Here is a 20,317-nt window from a genome sequence, read left to right as displayed (position 1 = left end):
GTGTGTGTGTGTGTGTGTGTGTGTGTGTGTGTGTGTGTGTGTGTGTGTGTGTGTAGGCTTTTAAATGCACATGAATGTAAGACACTGAACAGCAGTAAATAATAATTCTGCTTTGAAAATATTGCCTACTTTCAGATGAATTAAACTCTACAGTATTTCAGCCCAGACGTGTCCACAGTCAGTCAGAGACCATTTAAGACATCTCAGATGAAGAGTGGGAAAAAGATAGCAAACAACATTTCATCCAAATCTTCAAAAAACCTTTCAATTATCTACAGAGAGGAGAAGTTTGTTTTTTTCTTTCCCAGAGCTTTGGAATTTCTCATGGTTCACATTATGGAATGAACAGTGCAATAAAACAATGAAGAACTGCCCGTTCTTTCTTTGTTTTGTGTCTTTGTTTCCTCTTCTTTGCTTTGTCGTCTTCTTCTAGTGGTTAAATTGTAGGTAATGACATCATTATAGCAGACGCAGCAACTAGGTCTCTCTTTTTTTGAATCTTGTTTCTTAATGATGGGGCCACTTCTTCATGGTGCTACGTTTGCATCGTGTCCATCAAGCATATATGCCTTTACCTGATGGTATACAGTAGTTTTGTTCTGCATTGTTTTTCATCCCACTCAGTTCGAGTCTGATATGAGAAGCAATGTGGCAGAAAGAATTTATGATCTGAAGTTTCCCTCTGATGTTGGTATTAAGGCAAAGGTAAGGCAACAAAAACAGCTGCTGGTGCTCAAAGAGGAATCAGAGCTCAAGTCCACTTCTGATTTTTGGTCTGATCCTCAAAGGTTTGTGGTAACAGGGCTGTGGCCCTGACAATACGCACACACACACGGTCCAATGTCAGTAAGAAGACATGAGAAGACTATTGAAATCAACTTGTATTGCTCTTTGGTGAGGTTTCAGAAGGTTACTCAGCTGCAGGTAGTGCTGCTGGCTTCAGCTGAGTGGTTGAGGTGCTCAAAACGGCGGGTCTGTAGAGGTTCAGCATTGGGTCTCCGTTGGCCTGCGTATGTGTGAAGAAGGTCGGGGCTCAGTGGCTTTGAAAATGTGTCCCCTTCATGTTCATATGACAACACGGGAGATCTGAGGCTTCTGAACGTTCTGCGAGGTGATTGGTTGGGTTTTCCTACACGGAGTCGCTGTCATGTTCCATTGGCTCATCAGGGAGGCTGGAGGGAAGTGTGAAAAGCACATGTGAGCAGAGACCTGGGAGAGTTTGCATCGATATAAAGGATGGAAGTGGGATTTTTGACTGTGTGTGTTTGTATCCATGCACTGTACCTCTTGCTTGAAAGAACTCCAACAGAGAGCGAGGCCAAAGCCTTGACAGCATCCGTTTCCTCACAGTCTCTGCTCTGAGCAGCCATGTATGACAGACCCACTGATCCACTGTAGGCCTTCAAACTCTGCCAGTACTGACCTGCAAGCACACAAGACGTAACAAAAATGTCAAGCGAATTTCAACGTTGTAGTTTTGACATCATATCCACTGGTTAAGTGTTGATTACAACTGAAATAAAAATGCAGAGAAGAGGATGAAACATAAGCGCTGCTCACTTTGTATCTGTATGACAGTTTGTAGGGAGCGGACTGCGTTAGCGTTGGGCTTCTGGAGGAGGACGTCTTCCGGCAGCGGTTCCTACAGGACAAACACACAACAAAACACCATCTTTAGAACCAAAATGGCTACGACAGTATCATTTAATTTCTACAAATTGAAAAGACATTATTTATTTTTCATTTGAAGCTTACACATGCACAAACTGGTTAAACAGAGAATGTTTCATTAGCCTGCCTGTTTTGCAAGACCTTTAAAAATAGTCTTAACATCCTGACAATAAACCAGAATTCAGCTGACCCTGGAAAGAATTTCAGCACTGATCATCTGCTGGTAAAGTAGGACTGTGATCAATTCTGTCAAAACTTGGCACTATGTTTATTGGAATGGAAGCACCACTTCAGTGAGCACATTGTGGTAGCTGATCCATGATGTGACGAGTGACACTTGTACAAAATGAAAGAATAACGAACTCCGAGATACACTGTCCCTACCAAGTCCCTCTAACTGTAGTAAAAATGGGACACTGTGCTCCAGCTAACTGTAAAAACAAACAAACAAACAAACAAACAAACAAACAAACAAACAAACAAACAAACAAACACTAGTAAAGAACTCCATTAGTCATACCTGTATGCCCAAGAGTGAACTGACACAGGCTTCAGATGCGTCACAGATTGCTGTGAGGTCGTGACCTCCCTCAAGGGCCAAAACCAGACGGCCTCCTGCTAGAGACATCAGCTGACGGGTCAGGAAACCAAAACCTGCGGCGAACACAAACACGCACACAGAGTTGTTAACATTAAATGACAACAAAGCTTGGCAGGTGAACTGTTGCAATTTCCAATAGTCTCCAAAAACAAATGCATATTTTCATCCGTAGATCCTCCCACAGCAACATACCAATTACTAATTACTGTAATTATGGTAATATCAGCAGTGAAGCAAGACACAGTAGAAGGAACTTGAATCCTGCTCTTTTGTTCATGCTAAACATGAGCTTCAAGAAACTCTAATATCTTGAGACACTCAGGGTCTTAACAGAAAGTTTCACTGTCTCCTGCTACAAATAAGACAAAAGTTAAGGCCAAGTGCAGTCTGCGGTGGGAAAGTGTTCTTACATTTGGCCGAGACCTTGTAGCCTCCTAGAGGAGCGGGGTTTCCCTCGGCGGCGTCAAACCCGGCTGACACCAGAACTACATCTGGAGAGAACTCCTGAGCAATCGGCATCACCACAGACCTGTATGAACACACAGAGATCATAATGACTTCAAGGGACTGGGAAGGGATGGTTGTAGGGGACTCTTTCCAATACAGTCTTCAAAGGAGTGTGTAATTTTACTCAAATATCTTGTGTGTTTTGTACTTTTGTGTCATTTTCCTGGCTGTAACATGCACCTACAGTTGTTAGAAACACATTGCTGTCGAGGAATAGGACAATAAATTCTGATGTGCACATTTGAGCCTTAATTATAAAGTTCAACAGGAAACTGAGTCACTGATTGATTTGAAAAATCAACACCGTTGACAAAATTAACACAAAATGAACGTGAAAAACAAAACAAAAAAACCGATATATTGACATCACCACTGAAACATCGTGGGGGAAGTTAAGTTGCACTAACAGGACACAAAGTGATGAAAAGCAAAGAAGAACCAGCTGTAGTCTCCATCTCTGTTGATTCAATGTTTAAATAAACTGCTGACAGAAGCACTTCGGTGTGGATTCATTTCATTAGGGTGCTTATGAAGACCGGCCCTAGCATTCAGTGAAATATAGCCGTTTTCAAACACAACTGGGCATGTCCAAACTGGACACAAGACAAATATTTACCATTAAATCTAAAGAAGTCATTAACATGACAAGTGAAACGACGTACTGGCTGATCCCAGACTCAGCAGCCCGAGCACAGCTGACAAAGAACTATTGTTTCCTCTGTGGGAGAAGCTGCAGAGCTTGAGGAACACAAGCCAGCTCAACAAAGTCATATTGTTGTTTTGTCAGCTCTTATACTCGCTAACTTCTTTGTGGATTTCCAATAGATGAAATTGTCCTTAATGCTCTTGTTGTTAGGGAAGAAAGTAGTACTGTCCGGAGACGGGGAGAAGCTCGACTCGATGCTGTCGGCGAGAAGTTCAAAGCTGCAGCGTGCGAGTCTGTTTCCCATTAGAGGCTTGTCACTCTCCTCACGTCATTGACAACACAGGGAAAAAGAGGAAAAACAGTCCATCTGGGATCCATTTACCTTCATTATTCTGCCTGGGGACTTTGGAGACCTCCCCTCCTTCCCCCTTCAAGCACACGCACACACAAGACACAGAGGCGCACATATCCAAACGCATACTGCTGACATGACTGCGTGCAGATGGACAACATGAGCTCATAGAGAGAAATAAGGTCGCCGAGATAAAACAAACACATTCCAAAATGAGCGTGCACGTGCAAACGCACATCAGCGGTGCTTTGATTCGTCCAAAAATTGTAATTCATAAAGCAGGCCTCAGCTTTATCACACCAATGCAGATATGAATCAAAAGCGTGCGCACACTCCTCACTCATCCCCACACGCCTGACCGCAAAACCCAACCCCACCTCCCCTGTAGAGCCATTAAAGTTGCCACGGTCCCCCTAGAGAGAGAGACTGCAGACAAACTAATGGAAAGATGGAAGACAGGAGGGGAGGGCAGGATTGGGGAGAGGAGGGGACGGTTATTAAAGATCAATCAAGGGAGGACAGGAAGAGGGCGAGAATGTGTGCTGGGTGGTGGTGGGTGAGGGTTGGGGTGATGGAAAACTTAAGGGTGGGGAGGGTGAGTGAGGGATAAGGTGAAAATACAACAAAGCTCCCCCTCTGCAGCTAAGCGCTTGCAAACTTAACTCATAAAATGGATTCTATTAAACAGCGCCGGCACTTTGTGTTTTTCCACAAACCCTTCGATGCTTTCAAAAAAAACTTTATTAATTACAAAGCGCATTCATAGCGCTTTAAATGCTGGGTGGCTGAGTGGTGAGGGAGTTGGGGTTTTTAAAAAGTTTTTCAGGCAAAGCACCTCCCCATTAGGGCTTAAACAGGGATTATGTTGACCTACAGGCTAATCATAATAGAATTATAAACATTTGCTTTCAAAATAGCTAAAAAAATACTTCCAGCTAATCCTCATCAGGAAATCCAGCACAGTTATTTATTTATTCTGAACACTGTCAGAAAAATGAGCTCACGGCTACATTTAAGACATGCAGGCTGATTCGATTAGCCTGACGTTCTAAATAAAGATCTACTTTTTTCACAACAAGAATAATTCAAATATGTAGTAAATCTACAGTGGTGTTGAATGGGTGGGTCTCAAAATCGGTGCACCATACTTCACTGCACGTGGAAGAAACGTGAGTTTCTGAAGTTTTGCAACTTATATACGAAAAGCTCACATATTAGCATCAGTATTATTTTGAATAACTGAGAAGGCAATTATCTGAGAAAGCTTTGATGTCGTGATCTTTTGTCCTCATGGGGCTCCAGGCAGAGTGAAAAACAGAAAATTACTTAGAAGTTCTATTAGGTCCAGATCTGTGTTATGTACTAAAGATGATACTCTGAAGCAATTTCACTGTGTCCACTGCAGATGAGTCAGCGCACTCCTCTCAAGTAAGATCTGATTACTTTAGAGACCCTTTCAACTTAATTTTGTTAGTGATCATATTTTTTTAAAGAACTAAGTCTGTTTTAAATCGGAAAAAAAGAGATCAGTATTTTATCATGTTACTCTAGAAGGTACAAACATCCCAGATAATCAAAAGCGTCCTGAATGTTAGGGACGGTATTAAAGCACTGAAGTCAAGGGACCAAACCTCAATACAAATGATCAGAAAATAGATCCACCGGCTTTAAAGGGAACAAAATTTCAAACTGAACTTACAGTAATGTTTCTCTTCACACTCGACACAGAAGTATTTTTGTCACCATATGCCCTTGGAATATAAGACATGCTCTGACTATCAATGTACGGATAAACCCAAAAATCCAAATAAAACTAAGAGCCAGTCCTAAAACAAGCACTTTTAGAAATGCTCTAGAACTAAAGGAGCACTGCATAAATAAAACTCACACAGAGTGAGCTTGTGTATTATGGGGAGTAAACAGTCAGAACTAAATATTTTGGCAGATCACTGTTGACGGCGCACGGCTATTTTGTCATTTCCTGAGTTTCCGGATTATGACCGATCCACCTGATACGTACTTGAATATGTTTGATCTTACGTGTTTGGGTTTAAACATTTGTGGACATGCATATATGCAGAGTTCCCCCACTTATGTCTTTGAGCTCACCACTGTGCCTCTTTTCCAGTAACCACATGGTTGCCAGTGTTTCCTTGGGGCTTGGAAGCACCAGACAACCAAAGAGCCCACAAGACTGAAACTTTATTGGTGCTAAACTCCCACCGATGACAATTATCCAACCCACCAGCAGGAAGTAACGGTTTGCAATCTGTCAAACACAAGACCTGGAGACCATTTACTGTAAACCATCTGAAGTTATTGGAAACAGGGAGGGCTAGACACATGCTCTCCAAATGACAAGGATTATTAATTACGCAAGAAGTACGTCAGAGGTAGCGGGGAGCTGAGTCTCTGATCGACTTCAGTGTTTCAGTTGTGGCTCAGTTTAGAGGAAATGGGAGAAATCTACTGATTACACTTGTGCTAAATGACACTGTCCTTATCAATCAAAACTACTGTCGTACAAGAAAAGAGAAAATACCTATAAATGTTCATTCTTTCTACACTTTGATATATTTCCAGTCTCCATGAAAAAGCTAACGAATAAAGAACTCTGTGTAATAAAGCATGGCGAACGCAGATATTTCCATGGATGGCGCAAGAGGCCAGTGGAAAGTAATGATGTGAATCATGTATCTTATTCAACAAGGCAACCTTCATTCAACCCAACTGAATATTTAAGAGAAATATCTCAGGGAGGTTTCCATCACTATATTTTAATTTGTCACCCATTTAGCTGCACTGTGCTGTAAACGCAGCCAGAGTTGGCTCTACCTGAATGCAGCGAGGTATTCAGCATCTCCCATGGGTGGGTCCAGTCCTCCTGTCCACGCCACATTCACATTAAAGCCCTCACCAGCTCCAGATCCAACCTAAACGCCAAATAACAAAGACAATTGATGTCATTCTTCTCTGATAGCATTACTCTCTCAAAAGGGAAGCAAACAGTCCTGGATGTCACCTACCTCAGCGGGAGACCCACTGCCGGGGAAGAAGTTTCCGTCGTCATAACGATGAAGTGAGATGTAGAGAACACTGGGGTCGTTGTAAAACACTTCCTCCGTGCCATTACCATGGTGAACGTCCTAGCCATGGCGATGAGGAGAGATTAGTTTAGCACAATAGTTGCCACAGTCATGTTCTAAGGGGATGGGTATCACACAGTAAAATGAGGCCACAGTTAACAGGAAGTCTTACCCAGTCGACAATGAGGATCTTGCTGACGCTGAGCTTGTGTTGGAGCTGTTTAGCAGCTATAGCTACAGAATTGAAGTAACAGAAACCCCTGAAAGACAGAGACAGAGCCAATGTTTAAAGACAAAGAATATAAAGACTTTAATCTTTAACTGTCAAAAAAGTAAAGGTAATTGGTTAATGAAAAGACCTGTGTGATTTTGACTTTTGCCATTTCCTTATTCTTGGTTTCAGAGACATGCAAGGTGCAAGGTTAACAGGGTAAAGAGTCCTGCAAAAGTTATTGATGCACAAATATTGCTTAAAAAATTTAATTAAAAAACGAAAAGAACATCATGTAAACAAACCCCCACCACAAAAATATTATATTCTGTCAGTTTTTTTTCTCTTTCACAATCATCCACAGAGGACGTGCTGACAGCGCAGTAAGAACAGGAAAACCAACTATGACTCACACACAAACACACACTTACATGGGATTGGAGGGGTCTGCATGATGCCCTGGTGGTCTGACAACAGCAAAGCCATTCTGCAAAGAAGAGATAGATGCCACTAATTAGCATTGTGACATGGTAAACTTTAACAGAGCTGTTCAGAACCTACGATCTTTGGCACACACGACTAAAGACTCACGCGTGCCCAAAAAGGTACAATGCTACTGTCAAAAACCCTGCTAGGCTCAAGCTAACTGACAGAGGTCACGTAAGGAAGGATGGTTTACATCAGTGCTCTTTGCATTTATAGGAGTGAAGTAGCTTTCTGATCTCTTAATAGATCATTTTTAATCCCAACAAATGTTATAATTTTGGCAGTTTGTACTATTTAAGTGTAACATCTAGCTTTGTTAGCTAGCTCTACTATACCAGTGTAATACACTGATGCGGTATATTAGAACATAAGCACAGGTGCAGGCATAAGAACAACATTATTATATTAATACTAATTATGTGTGTAAAGCTCATGCATAATATGCACTGAATGTAGCATGCACAGTTTATGGAGCTGAACGCCAGGATGCTGCTTTACTGTTTTTAACACTGTACTTGACCTGCTCGTTTCACACATTTGTTTCATGCTCGTTTGGTTGGGTTTTTAACAAAAAACCTTTTAGGTCAACCTGCTATTTCATCTTTTTTTATTAAACCAATCATGTTTTTACAACAAAAAAAGTCTTTCATCCCAAATTTTGAGTGCAACGAGGAAAAGAAAGACAATTAAGGCCATAATATAACAGAAAAGCCCTTTTTTGAAACCCATCACCTTTGAAGTGGCTTCTGCTAAGAAACGCTTCTCTGCTCAGTTCTAGTCTACTAGTTTACTCGTAGAAACAAAGAACTGCCATGGTGGATATAACCTTCTCAAAAACAAGTTAGAGTTTCTCTAATTTGTTTTGGCCCACAGCTCAGAGCCTGAGGAGCATTAAATAAGTCATAAATACACTTACTGTACTACATGTTTTTAAAATACTGTTTCTCAGAAGGTGCTGTGCAGTTTTTGGTGAAGCAGTTGTTCAACTTACTGACATCATGACAGCTACACATTACATCATATTATAGCTGCTTAGAAACGTCAACTTTATTGATCGTTACCACCGACAGCTAACGTTGAATGCCAACTTTAAACTCGGTCCATTCAGTAGCTCAGTGGTTCCAAATAAAGTGCTTTACTGCAATTGCCGCAGGTGACTACATGTCGGAAACTAGTAGTTTCCGACATGTAGTTTTGCAAACAAAACTACATGTCTGAAACTAGCCTGTCCATCTGTGGTCTGTCTCTTTCACACAGCGTTAGATGACTGCAGAGTTTTGAGTCTCACCTTTAGTTCTCCTTTGGCCACTCTGAACGCCAGCTCCACGACACTTCCTGCTGCCAGACGTGACGCCGTGGAGGTGTGCGACTCATTCCAAATGGTGTCATTATCAACCTGCCGATCCAAAATTACAAATGATCAGTATGCATTGAAGGAAGCATTAAAAACTACACAGTTTATGTCGCTGCTGCTGAAATAATCTCATTTTTTAAACCAGAATCTCCTGCACTAATGTGACTCGAGAGTAAACATGTCACTTTTGTCTCCCATGTTAACACAGATCTATATTTACAAGTCATTTTTCTTTCCATTGGCTTTTTTCTCTCTCCTCTGTTTGTTCGCAACCTGGCATAACTGCATTTGGCTCAGACGATGAAATCTAAGGCATTCCTTTCATCCCGGGTCCTGGACATGTTGTTCTCATTAGTCTGAGTTGTCATGGTTCGACTTGGACTGTCAGGCAAATGTTAGCGCAGGGCTGAGCCAGGTCTCTTTTCCACTCTAATATATTCTCTTTATTTCTGTCTGCTTTGTAATATTCGTGTCTTTGCTGCTTTTCTTTGAAACAGTGTTGACTTTCATTATTTCAGCGATTGTGGCATTTTCTACGGCATTCATTAAGTCTTGGTGTGTATTGTTGGTTTTTCTTACCCCTACACCGCCGCATGGTAACATCACAAACATCCTTTGAGACAGGATCCCTGAAAATCAAAGAGAAATATACATTTTTATTGTGCATTCATACATTTATTAGAAGTAATTGTTTTGTTTTTTAAGCTTGTATAATCCTTTTATGTCATGAGGAATCAGGCATATTGTGATTAAGCTATCATAATGCCATAAATGTCATTTTTGTGTATAAGACAGTATACACAAATACACGCTTCCAAAACACATTTATTTCATATAAATATTTAAAGAGAAGTGCAGAGTGTTTGTCTCCCCCATCTGGCAGTGAGAATAACTGCAGAACTGAAAACTTGTTTTTGATGATAAACTGTTTTTGTCCCTGCCATTGGATTTTTAACAGTTTAATCCCTCAAAAGACTTATACATGCCTGATCTTCATTTAATATTCTTAATTTCTTTAAAATCTTTCCACCATTTTTCCACTGCTGATGCCTCCAAGCAGCTCCTAACAAACTCTGTCTTCACTGCTATTGTTGATCATCTCTCTTCAGCTCTGTCAAACCAGCCTTTACTGGTTTGAATAAAATTAATCCATTTTGTCATCACTCGATTTAAAACCCAAGTACGCTGCCAAATACAGAGAGATCTGACTGGTTCTGATAGGGATAATCAGCACTGCATGAACTCATTTGGCAGGGATTGAATTCAAAGGATGTTTTGTGGATAAAAGTATAATTTCTTTCACTCTAAAACCCTTGAAATTACTCTTTGATGATTCTAAACACAATCAATATGAGGTGAAGCGTACCAGCCAGTTTGCGGTTATCCAGTTTGAGCCTATTGAGCGGGTTGGTGCCATATAGCAACACGTGACGCTCCGTGTGGACGGACTGCAGCTCCTCCAGAGTGGCTTTACGGCCGCGGATACTCTGCAAGACGAGCATAAGATGCATAAAATGATGAGACATTCGAAATCAAAGTAATTAATATCTTATTAATAACAATAATGATACCTGACCGTCCTGTGTCATACCTCGCACTGTCCCTTCAGGCCTCTCTCCTGTAGTCGGGACCAGATGCTCTGTATCCTCCCAGCATGCTCTGGGTGACTGCTGTTATCTCCACAGGTACACTGGTGTTTCAGCATTTGAGAGTCATAGACGAGGCCTGTGTACAAAAAAAAGGATTTATAACAGCATGTTAGTCGAGATGGCCATTTTGATAAGAACTGCCACCAGTAATCACACACCCGCTGTTGCAGATTAACCACTATTAACTGAGCATGCTCCTCACTTGTGATTTTTGTCAACATATCAATATAAAGATACATTTAATAATACACAACTAACTCTCGTGAGTAGACCAGCTATTACAGCACATAATTTGTGAAACCATCTGGAAAAACCCTGTCAACTGTTTGATAGATCTGACATGTTATACAGCCCCAGCCTAAAAATAATAAAAATTTGTACACAGAAGGTGCGATATGCATTAGAACACTGTGACTCACCAGTGGTGAAGCGTGGCTTGCTGCTGGTGTCTTGTGCAGGAAGATTGAGGGTTTTCTCTGGCAGAGTGAGAGAGGTGGAGGCTGGGGAAGACTGCGTACGGAACACGGGGCGATGGACGCCCAAGCCACCAACAGCCCCGCCGCCTCCACGCAACACAGGTACTGCCAGGGTCTCCATTTGTCGGTGGAGCTGCTGCAGCTGCTTCTGCTGTTCCCATAGCAACGACTAGTGGGAGAAATTGATAGGGAACATAGATAAATCAGATATACAGTCTACAGTTATCAATAATAAAAGAATAAAAAGGAGAAAAAGTTAAATTACACAAAGAAAAATGTTCAGTTGCTACTAATATGAAATATGCAGATGCCAGTGTTAGGCTGCCATCTACAGGACTGGATGATGAAGAAAAAATTTCCACAGTTGTGTTTTATCCAACTACCTGTTTGTGTTTGTACAAGAGTGTGTGTGTGTTTGAAGGTAGTCTATGTTTCCAAACCTGATTAAGTATGAGGGCATGCTGCAGGTTCATCTGCTCCTCTTGTGTCTTGGATGCTGATGGCTCCACTTCCCTCAGCGACTCTGACCGCCATCTGCTGTGATAGGCTGGCTCCGTGGGTGACGTCCCGCCACCGTCCTCTGAGTCCATATCCTCAGAAGGTATCTGATGCAATCTGGGCTTCTCACTGGACTTGGACATCAGCTGTACATGGACATACACACGTTAAAGATGGATTTAAAAGTAAAAAATGTTTGTTAATCTGTGTTCAGTTCACTTTAATCCATTAAAAAGAGAAAAAAAAAGAAAAAAAAAAAAAGAACGGCTCAGAATGGCTGATGTCGGAGGTAAAGTGAATTTAACGAGTGAAGGGCAATGAGCTGGGACATGAGGCTTAATAAAACAATCTCAAGAAAGGCTCAGCCTCCCCCACACCCCCCTTAATGACAAACCTGGGTGTACCTTTAATCATGTTTAAAAGGTTACAGGCAGCCAGTTTTATCAGTCTTGATGCAAATGTGGCAAAGAGGAGATCATGTATGATCTCAAACAGCACTGAAAGGTGCACATGTATTCCTACCTTGCCCAGGTGTGTCTGCTGTTTGAGCCTCTCCAGTAGTTGTGTGTTGTGCTGTTGTTGTAGGAGATGTGTGTGAAGCGCGTGGGGACTCTGAGGAAGGGGTTCTGAGCGTGCTCTGCTCAGGGGCTTGTGTGATTGAGCACCTCCAGCAGACAGGTGGTCCAACGGCTGCGCAAACTGAAGCGGAACGGAGTCTAGGCCTTGAACTGCCAAGAGACAGGGTGATAAAGAGGAAATCAAATCAAATCAAATCAAATCACTTTTATTGTCACATCACATGTGCAGGTACATTGGTACAGTACATGTGAGTGAAATTCTTGTGTGCGAGCTTCACAAGCAACAGAGTTGTGCAAAATACAATAATGTAAACAAGCAAAATACAAGAATGGCTACATCTGAAACTAATAAATATATGTACAATTCACTTGCGTGAAAGCAAAGACATACGTTCAAACAAAATGAAAAGAAAGAAAAGTTACTGAAATGAAGCACACAAAAAAGGTGAGAGATTAAAAATAGTCTGAAAGTGGTAGCCGCTGAGTTTACTCGTCTGAAAGTCAACAAAAGTGCATTCCCAATGTAACCACCAGGTGGTGCTGTAACATTTCATTCACTAAAACTAAGAACAGGGTTACACAACTGTCAATACCATGGATGTGCATATTTTGCAGCGTTGTGCTTCTGTTTTAATGCTGATGAAGTTTTGCAAATAAATCACACATAACATTAAAATGAAAACTTTTCAACTGTGAACTGCAGAGCTTTTGCCTCAACACTGTGGATGAGTGCAGAGTCTCACCGGTGAGTAGCGGAGTGCGGACCAGTCCAGATGGCTCCAGGATGATGACAGGTAGGTGTGGGTTCATCTGCCCTGCCTGATCTTCTCTGCTGAGGGGGAGGAACACTGAAGAGCCGCCGGCAGTGACCACGGGTACTCGGCTGACCTTCAGCGAGGACAGCTCTCCTTCAGTCTGCACACACAGTTGAAAATAACTTTGTAGTCACAGCAAACACACTAGTTTACGTTCAACACGGATGAATTCACAGGACAACAAATAACAACACACATTTCGTTGTGACAAACATTTCTGTGTTGATCAGTTCTGATGACACTGATGTAAAGCGGAAGTGACATAACCGCCTAAAGTGTCTTTTAATTTCATCATGCTGTAATGTCAGAAAGCCAGAGTTTCAGGTCATAGTGAAACAGCAACCCCTGAGAATCAAGCTTCCTTTAATTGACTTACTTCCTTTGTAAAACAGGATATGTGAAACAGAAATGATTTCATTCACTTCAGAGAGATTTTGAAGTCACTGTGATGTGACTTAGGCTAATTGTAACACTACAGACTGCACTGCACAGTCATCTCAACACTCAGATTTGAGTCTAGATAATTTATTATAACACAAATTTAATAGTGCAAACCTCCACCAAATCAGCTCACTCTCTGCGCAGCCTTTACTTTCAAGGACACAGTGAAGTATTTTGTATATATCCGTTTTGTTTTCTTTGTTCTTTTTACATTCAGAAGTTTGTATTTGTTCTTATGGCACTCCAAAGTACAGGCTTTTGTTATTTGCCTTGCTGAAACCCTTTTTAATATACGGTTTATAATATATTGGGATATAGTAAATATATAGAATTCATTTTACTGTTAAGTTTTTTTTTTATGTTTAGCAATAAATAGCAAAGGGAAAAAAACCTTATTCAGAAACAGTGTACGTTAATTTTTTTACCTTAATGTACATAACAAAGTCATAATAATTAATATGATATTTAGAATGCTTATATAACATTCCCTGTATGCCTGTATGTTGTCAATACAAACTGGTAACTGGAGTGGTTCTCATGTAGTGCTTTTCTACTCCTACCTACAACATGACTTAGTCACCCCTTCACATCCAATCATAAAACCACTTTTTTCCCCCGATGCTTTCTAGCTAACAGTCACACACATCGACACTCTGATGGATGCATCAGAGAGCAACATGTGGTTCAGTATTTTGCCCAAGGATACTTTGGCAAGCAGTCTGGAGCAGCCAGGGATCAAAGCATGAACCTTACCAGTAGTAGATTAGTTCCATCGCCTGAGCTACAGCCAACCCTAACCCACCCACACAAGGAAATTAAGAAACATAGTTTTAAATAGCTCTATATCGCATTATGACTTTTCACCTTCATATCAATCTATTGTGAGGTCAGAGGTCAAATGTGTCACGATATTTAAAACTTCAATCACAGTTTCTATGTTATAAGGCTTTTTGTCACTTTTTGATTAACAAATAATCAAGTTGACCTTGAACAGATGTTTAACATGAAACTGCTCTACACCCCTAAAAAGTTCAGTCAGAATTCATCCAAAACCTTTCGAGATGTCGCGTTTACAGACAGAATGACAAAATGACACGCACACACACACACACACACACACACACACATAAACGCTACCAGAAACATAACCTTCTTGGCAGAGGTAAGAAATGAGTTCAGTTTTTACCCTCGAGTTAGCTGGTAGTCCCAGTGTGATGGTGGGCAGGGTGGAGGGACTCTGGATGGTGAAGTTAGCTAGAGTACCATCTCTGAGCAGCAGTTTCTGGGCCTGAGAATACCAAACATAAACATGATGTAAAATTGAAATCCAACTGAAACTGTGCTGATGAAAATAAACGTTCCTAATCTACACCATATGTGAAAAAAACAAACTGATTTTCATATTTTAAACCAAAGCTGGTATACTGTCTAACATTTTCTACTGTTAATAATAACTGAAAATGTTATTATTTAGAATAATTTCAGTCTGTTTTGAGCTACTCTACACCAGCATGGTCTAATGAAACCTAAGCTAATGTTTTGTCTCTAGCTGCCTCTACACTGGGAAATCATGAGTCAGACATTCGCAGCAGGTGTGACAGAGGTTGCTTTGTTTTGACTTTGATGATTAAATGAATTATGTATAAACAGCTGACAAACAGTGTTCCCATACTCTTATGGATTTAAACATATCATTACCCAGCATCTCAGCAGCAGCCAATGCATGGAAAACAACTTTTTAACCCTGCTCAAAATGCCTGTTTTACTATTTTACTAAAACAAGTGTGAAAATAACTTAATATCATTACGTCAACTTAGATAGAGTTAATACAGTAAAACTGAGAGGACTCAACAGCACTGTGTGTGTGTGTTTCTTGTCAAACCTCATGTGAGAGGCCGCCTGCAGATGGCAGCAGTCCATTCTCATTAGGCAGACTGTCGTTAGGAGAGCTACAGCCAGAGACTGGAGTGCTGCTGCTGCTCGGGGACGAGTCTGCAGACAGACAGACAGAAGGTGAGTTTGATATTTGACTATGAAGCTCGATTGTGTTTCAATCACATCACAGCAGATCAATCAAACGATCATGTACAAAACAAACAAACAAGGCAAAAAACCAAAAATGAACAAATGAAAAACGTTGCTCGCATCGGTAATAATTGAGAACAGCTTACGGCTACAATAATGCAGCGCTCTTATGTATTGCGGCATTTGTGTGTCTGTAAGGTTACCCAGTGTATCAGGAACTCTGTGCTTGACAGTGGGTGGGGCACTGTCTTTGCGGGTGAGCGGACTCTTGCGGGTATTCAGGTGTTTCTTCAGCTTGTTTTTCACCTTCAGATTAGGCTCCGACGCTAGTGAATAAGAGATGAACAAAGGAATATTACTTCATGCTGTTTGCTGACTGTAAAAGCTGAAAATGAATCAATTTCCATGTAATGAAATCCCAAATGTTCACAATGTGTCATAACAGGAAAATGTTAGTGTTACCAAATACTTAATACACAGGAACTCTTACTCTCTGGACTGAGTAAAGATTATTCAGTAGTTTTTGATAGAAAGGTTGGAGACAACCTTTCAAAATAAACATATACATACATACATATATATATATATATATATATTTTATTTTTATTTTTTTAAACAGATTTTGATTCCTCCGGTTTTGGCATGAAGTCAGGAGCAGTGCAATATTTCTTCCCTTCTGAAAGAACTAACTGAAGTAAATATTTCACTTTGCTATTTGAATGATAAATGATAAATGACCAGGCTGTCTTCGGGTCTTTCACGTCATAACTCACTTTCACTTCCCTATAGTGTCAATTCATAGCTTCCACCATGATATGTATTCGTCAGATTTCTCCTTAATAGGATTTTGCGTCAAATGTTTCACCTGCTCTGCGCAGCGGCGTGCCCTCTGGACCCTCATGAGGGGGCTGCGTTGAAGAGGAAACAAGAGTGGGTATGCTAGGGTCAGGGCCCAGCTTTCTGCAAAAAACACAACATAACAATTACACATCAAACCATTCATGTAAACAGTGACGCAACACCTGGTACAGCTTTACTTCAAATTCACGATATAAAGTGCATTTAAAGAATAACACTATTATTATGATGTGACTGTGTTGTACACTTAGTGTTTTGTGTTCTGCTTGTTCACACATGCTGCGTTACCTGTATTGGACAGGAGGTGCAGTCAGAGAGTTAGCGTTTGTTCTTTCCAGCTCAGCCTTTTTCTGCTTCTTAAGAATCACCTCCTGGAGTTTCTGTTTCACTAAGGAACTTGCCACCGCGCCTGTCAATCAGCCACAGCAACCAATCAAATCCACAGAAACATTTACCAGCTGTATCAGCATGAAGGGAGGAGCAAGCCCTGCCTAAAGCACAGTGTTCACAGCTAGACATTATTTGCATAGTTGTGCAGGAAATAAATACATAAATAAAACGCAAATACTATACATGCATGTATGCTTCCGAGTGTCGATGCATTTGTGTGCAATGCACTGTGAAGTCACCGGTTAGGCCTGAGACTATGTTTGCTTCCATTCTTGTGTGTAAGTGTGCACACCGAGGTGGCAGCTGGTGCTACGAGTGATCAAGTCAATATTGACCCAGGGACTTTATGTGCCTGGATGCAAAACTATATTTATCTCCACTTTTTCAGGTTATATTTAGATCTCACTTCAAAGAAAGCAGCTTTGCAATTGAAGAAACACTGTGTAGCAAAGATGAAGATGATCTCTTGCAGGGACTTTCCTCTCTGGCCATGATTAGTACTCTGGGCCATAATGATTCTTAAATTTGTGGAAATGGTTTTATGAAAAGTGAAAAAAAAAATTAGCTGGAGTCTTGTAGAGACCTGTAGAGTAGCAAAGTTAGAGTTTAATTTCCAATTTTGTGTGTGGGTGTGTGTGTGTGTGTGAACTCACTCTGTTGACTCTTGTCTTTGTGCTTTAGCTGCTGCAACTCTTGTTGTTTCTCGTGATGTTCGTGCTCTCGCCTCCTTTGTTCCATATTAAACTACCCCACCAAACACATACACAGATTAGCAACATTTATAAAGCAAAAAGTCAGGTAAGACTGCAGTGTAATAAAATATATTGTACAAAAGTTTTCCCAAGAAGTCTTTTATGGTTTTACTCAGTTTTTTCCCCCCTTACCCGGATTTGCTGGTGAAGCTGTTGTTGGGAGAAGGAGCTGCGAGGTTGTGGGGAGAATGGTGAAAGGTGTAAAGGCGGGTGCAGCGGGGTGAGGAGCACCGTGTCCGAACCAGGGCGCATCCCCCGCTCTCCCACCCTGAGATCCATGGGAAACAGCAAGGATGTGCGCGACACTGCCACTGAGGAATCTGGGAAAAGGCAAGGATAAAGTGAAGAGAGAGAGACAGTTTGCCCAAACCTCAATGAGGAACAGTTGATGCTCTGTGGGAAGTGCTGAAAAAACAAACATTTAGGATTTCAAGGAGCACATGGGAGTCGCTATGAAGCAGGCTTTATATAAATTGCTTTACAATAAAAACGGAAAAGCACAAAATTATTTGGGCCTTCTAGATCTGTGCTTGAAATAGCTTTCAGGAACCTTGGGACAAATTACAACAGGATTTGAAACTACAGCAGTGAAAGCATGAAAGGCTCTTCAGCAACTACCTAAGCTGATGCCCAATGCAGTACACCAAGACCCAAAGTGAAGGAATAATAAGAAACTGACACAGGAATCAAGAAAGTTGGGTTTATGTAAACACAACAAGTAGAAACAGCATTCCTGAAGCATTTATGGCATCTGTGTAGGTCTTTCATTACCAACACTCACTCACACACACACACACACACACACACACACACACACGCACGCACACGCACGCGCACACGCACGCCTTTTGCTGTTGGGATTATCTGCATCGCACAGCTGAGTCAATGGGAAAGATTGCCTCACCCAGTGCTAAAAACAAGATCCAGGGAGGGAACAGCTTGGGAACAGCTTGGGGGTGGGGGGTTTCCGTCCATGAGGCACACACAGACACAAATGTCTACACATGACTAAAAATAAATAAATTAATAAAATAATATACAGTGGCTCAAACCAAAAAAGAGACAGAGCTGTAAGCACATATAGGTATTCAAATATATCTCACCACACATGTGGATAATGCTGCAGCAGGTGACACACATTCACCTGCATATGTCGGTTTATTTATTCACACATTTAAATAACCACCCACGCATGAACACGCTTTCCGAAAGCAAGCAGGCACACGTACGGTAAAAAACATTTACACACAATCACGAGCTGCACACAAAATAGGCTTGAGTAAATACCGATTGCACAAACCTGCCTAATGCTTAAACTTGCATGTGTGCACAAACACGCGCACGCGTGCACGCACACACACAGCACAATGAAATAACTTCATATGACATCATCTTGGGTGCCGCTCAGATGTCGGGCTGCAGAGTGTGAAGTAAATGTCACTCACAGCGTGGCCTGGCCTGATGCCAATAGCAGCACTTGACTGGATATGGGTAAAAGGGAAATGAATAGACGCCACAGTCTCAGGGGAATTTGTAAAGTAATCCCCAAAATTAATCTTATTTGTATTCGTGCAAACAAAACGATCTGCTTCCAGTCTGAAAAACAAGACCACCTTACGAGCCAGGAGCCGGTGGTGGTCGGGTAAGTCAAACAGCTTTCACCAAGGAGACTGCAGCTCGAATCCCACACTATCATAAAAATAAATATTTTTACACTTAAGCTGCCTTTTCTCTCACTGTTTGGTTAGGTTTGAGAAAAGATTGTGGTTTAGGTTAAAAGAAGTCCTTTACCGCATGTCTGACAGCTACCTCAGTCACGAGTCCTAACAGAGGAGTTTAAAGAAAGAAAAAAAAATACTCAATGTAGTCAGAAAACACACTTTCAGTTTCAAAATCTTGCTGCCCTTCATGAAATACAGGACCATTCATGTTTATGTGCACCACATAACGTCAAGCAAACTGCCTGAGGGGCAGAAACTCACCTTTAAAAGCAGCCAATCCAGCCCCTTTAGTTGGCCTTGGAAAATGTAAAAGATTTAAATAAAGGAGGGAAGATTTTTCTTTTTCTTGTTTTTTTTGTCTGAACTTTTAATTCCGTCCGAGCCAGAAGTCTAAAGTTTTACAACAAAACTATCTGGTTAAGCCAAGAAGCTGTGCTGATGCTTTTTTAAAGTTTATTACAGTGACCGCAGAATGACTGAAGATGGAAATTTAAAGCACCATGTTGACATTGTGCATCTCACGCTGATCATCATTCGCTTTGTAAATGGATGATTTATTCATTGTGAATAATTACATAATGTGCATGGACTTCTTCAGAAGGTGACTATTTTTACAATCTGCGACAAGGCTGGGCATGAACACAACAGTACAGAAGACAGATGATGTCAGTAGTGCTGTGTCTCCTAGAACAAACATTAAACCTCACCTACTGTATTAGATCGTCAGTACTCTTCCTCCATATTAGGCTACAAATGCAGAAAGACATCCCGAATGCCGGCCGTGGCTGGAATAATAGAAATCCCTTGGCAAACACACACATTCACAAAGACACAGGCGGCTATGCACACATATTTTCTTTAATGACAACACAAAATAATAACGTCATTATTCTGAGGAAATGTAGAGGAGAACATGCTCGTGCAAGGAAACAAAGGCTGGCAAACAAAGGCAACACACACACACACACACACACACACACACACACACACACACACACACACACACACACACACACACACACACACTTTGGGAACACCAGTGTCTGTCACCCTGCTCTCCTGGGTTATAAATAGCAAATGGCACTCTATTCCAACATTTACCTACACAGACGTCTTTGTTTCTACAGGGAAACCACAATCTCTCTTCTAGAGTAACCCAGTGATGTCACCTGCAGCTTCTAGTTAGTTGTCAAAAAAAA

At 41.2% G+C, this 20,317-nt stretch overlaps 1 protein-coding gene across 3 annotated transcripts in view; it reads right to left on the bottom strand.

The window, feature by feature from the left end:
- Positions 1-7: 7 nt before the first annotated feature.
- hdac7a (histone deacetylase 7a) overlaps positions 8-20,317 on the bottom strand; it is a 57,440-nt gene continuing 37,130 nt past the window's right edge. For all 3 annotated transcript variants that reach the window (XM_005730848.2, XM_013910291.1, XM_013910292.1), the window contains 24 exons: positions 17,530-17,717; positions 17,299-17,389; positions 16,544-16,664; positions 16,263-16,357; positions 15,601-15,723; positions 15,255-15,364; positions 14,558-14,659; positions 12,859-13,030; positions 12,060-12,265; positions 11,480-11,683; positions 10,983-11,208; positions 10,506-10,639; positions 10,281-10,401; positions 9,494-9,543; positions 8,849-8,956; positions 7,506-7,561; positions 7,036-7,123; positions 6,804-6,923; positions 6,613-6,710; positions 2,683-2,801; positions 2,192-2,325; positions 1,561-1,642; positions 1,285-1,423; positions 8-1,172 (listed from right to left, as the gene is read on the bottom strand). In XM_005730848.2, coding sequence (XP_005730905.1) covers positions 1,130-1,172; positions 1,285-1,423; positions 1,561-1,642; positions 2,192-2,325; positions 2,683-2,801; positions 6,613-6,710; positions 6,804-6,923; positions 7,036-7,123; positions 7,506-7,561; positions 8,849-8,956; positions 9,494-9,543; positions 10,281-10,401; positions 10,506-10,639; positions 10,983-11,208; positions 11,480-11,683; positions 12,060-12,265; positions 12,859-13,030; positions 14,558-14,659; positions 15,255-15,364; positions 15,601-15,723; positions 16,263-16,357; positions 16,544-16,664; positions 17,299-17,389; positions 17,530-17,717 — 2,930 coding nt within the window. In that variant the 3' untranslated portion in view covers positions 8-1,129. The remainder of the gene's footprint in view (positions 1,173-1,284; positions 1,424-1,560; positions 1,643-2,191; positions 2,326-2,682; positions 2,802-6,612; positions 6,711-6,803; positions 6,924-7,035; positions 7,124-7,505; positions 7,562-8,848; positions 8,957-9,493; positions 9,544-10,280; positions 10,402-10,505; positions 10,640-10,982; positions 11,209-11,479; positions 11,684-12,059; positions 12,266-12,858; positions 13,031-14,557; positions 14,660-15,254; positions 15,365-15,600; positions 15,724-16,262; positions 16,358-16,543; positions 16,665-17,298; positions 17,390-17,529; positions 17,718-20,317) is intronic.

Source organism: Pundamilia nyererei, unplaced genomic scaffold, assembly GCF_000239375.1.
Source record: "Pundamilia nyererei isolate P.nyererei 1_Seehausen unplaced genomic scaffold, PunNye1.0 scaffold00039, whole genome shotgun sequence".
In the NCBI taxonomy this organism is placed as follows: Eukaryota; Metazoa; Chordata; class Actinopteri; order Cichliformes; family Cichlidae; genus Pundamilia; species Pundamilia nyererei.
This window is presented reverse-complemented; position numbering and strand designations above follow the sequence as displayed.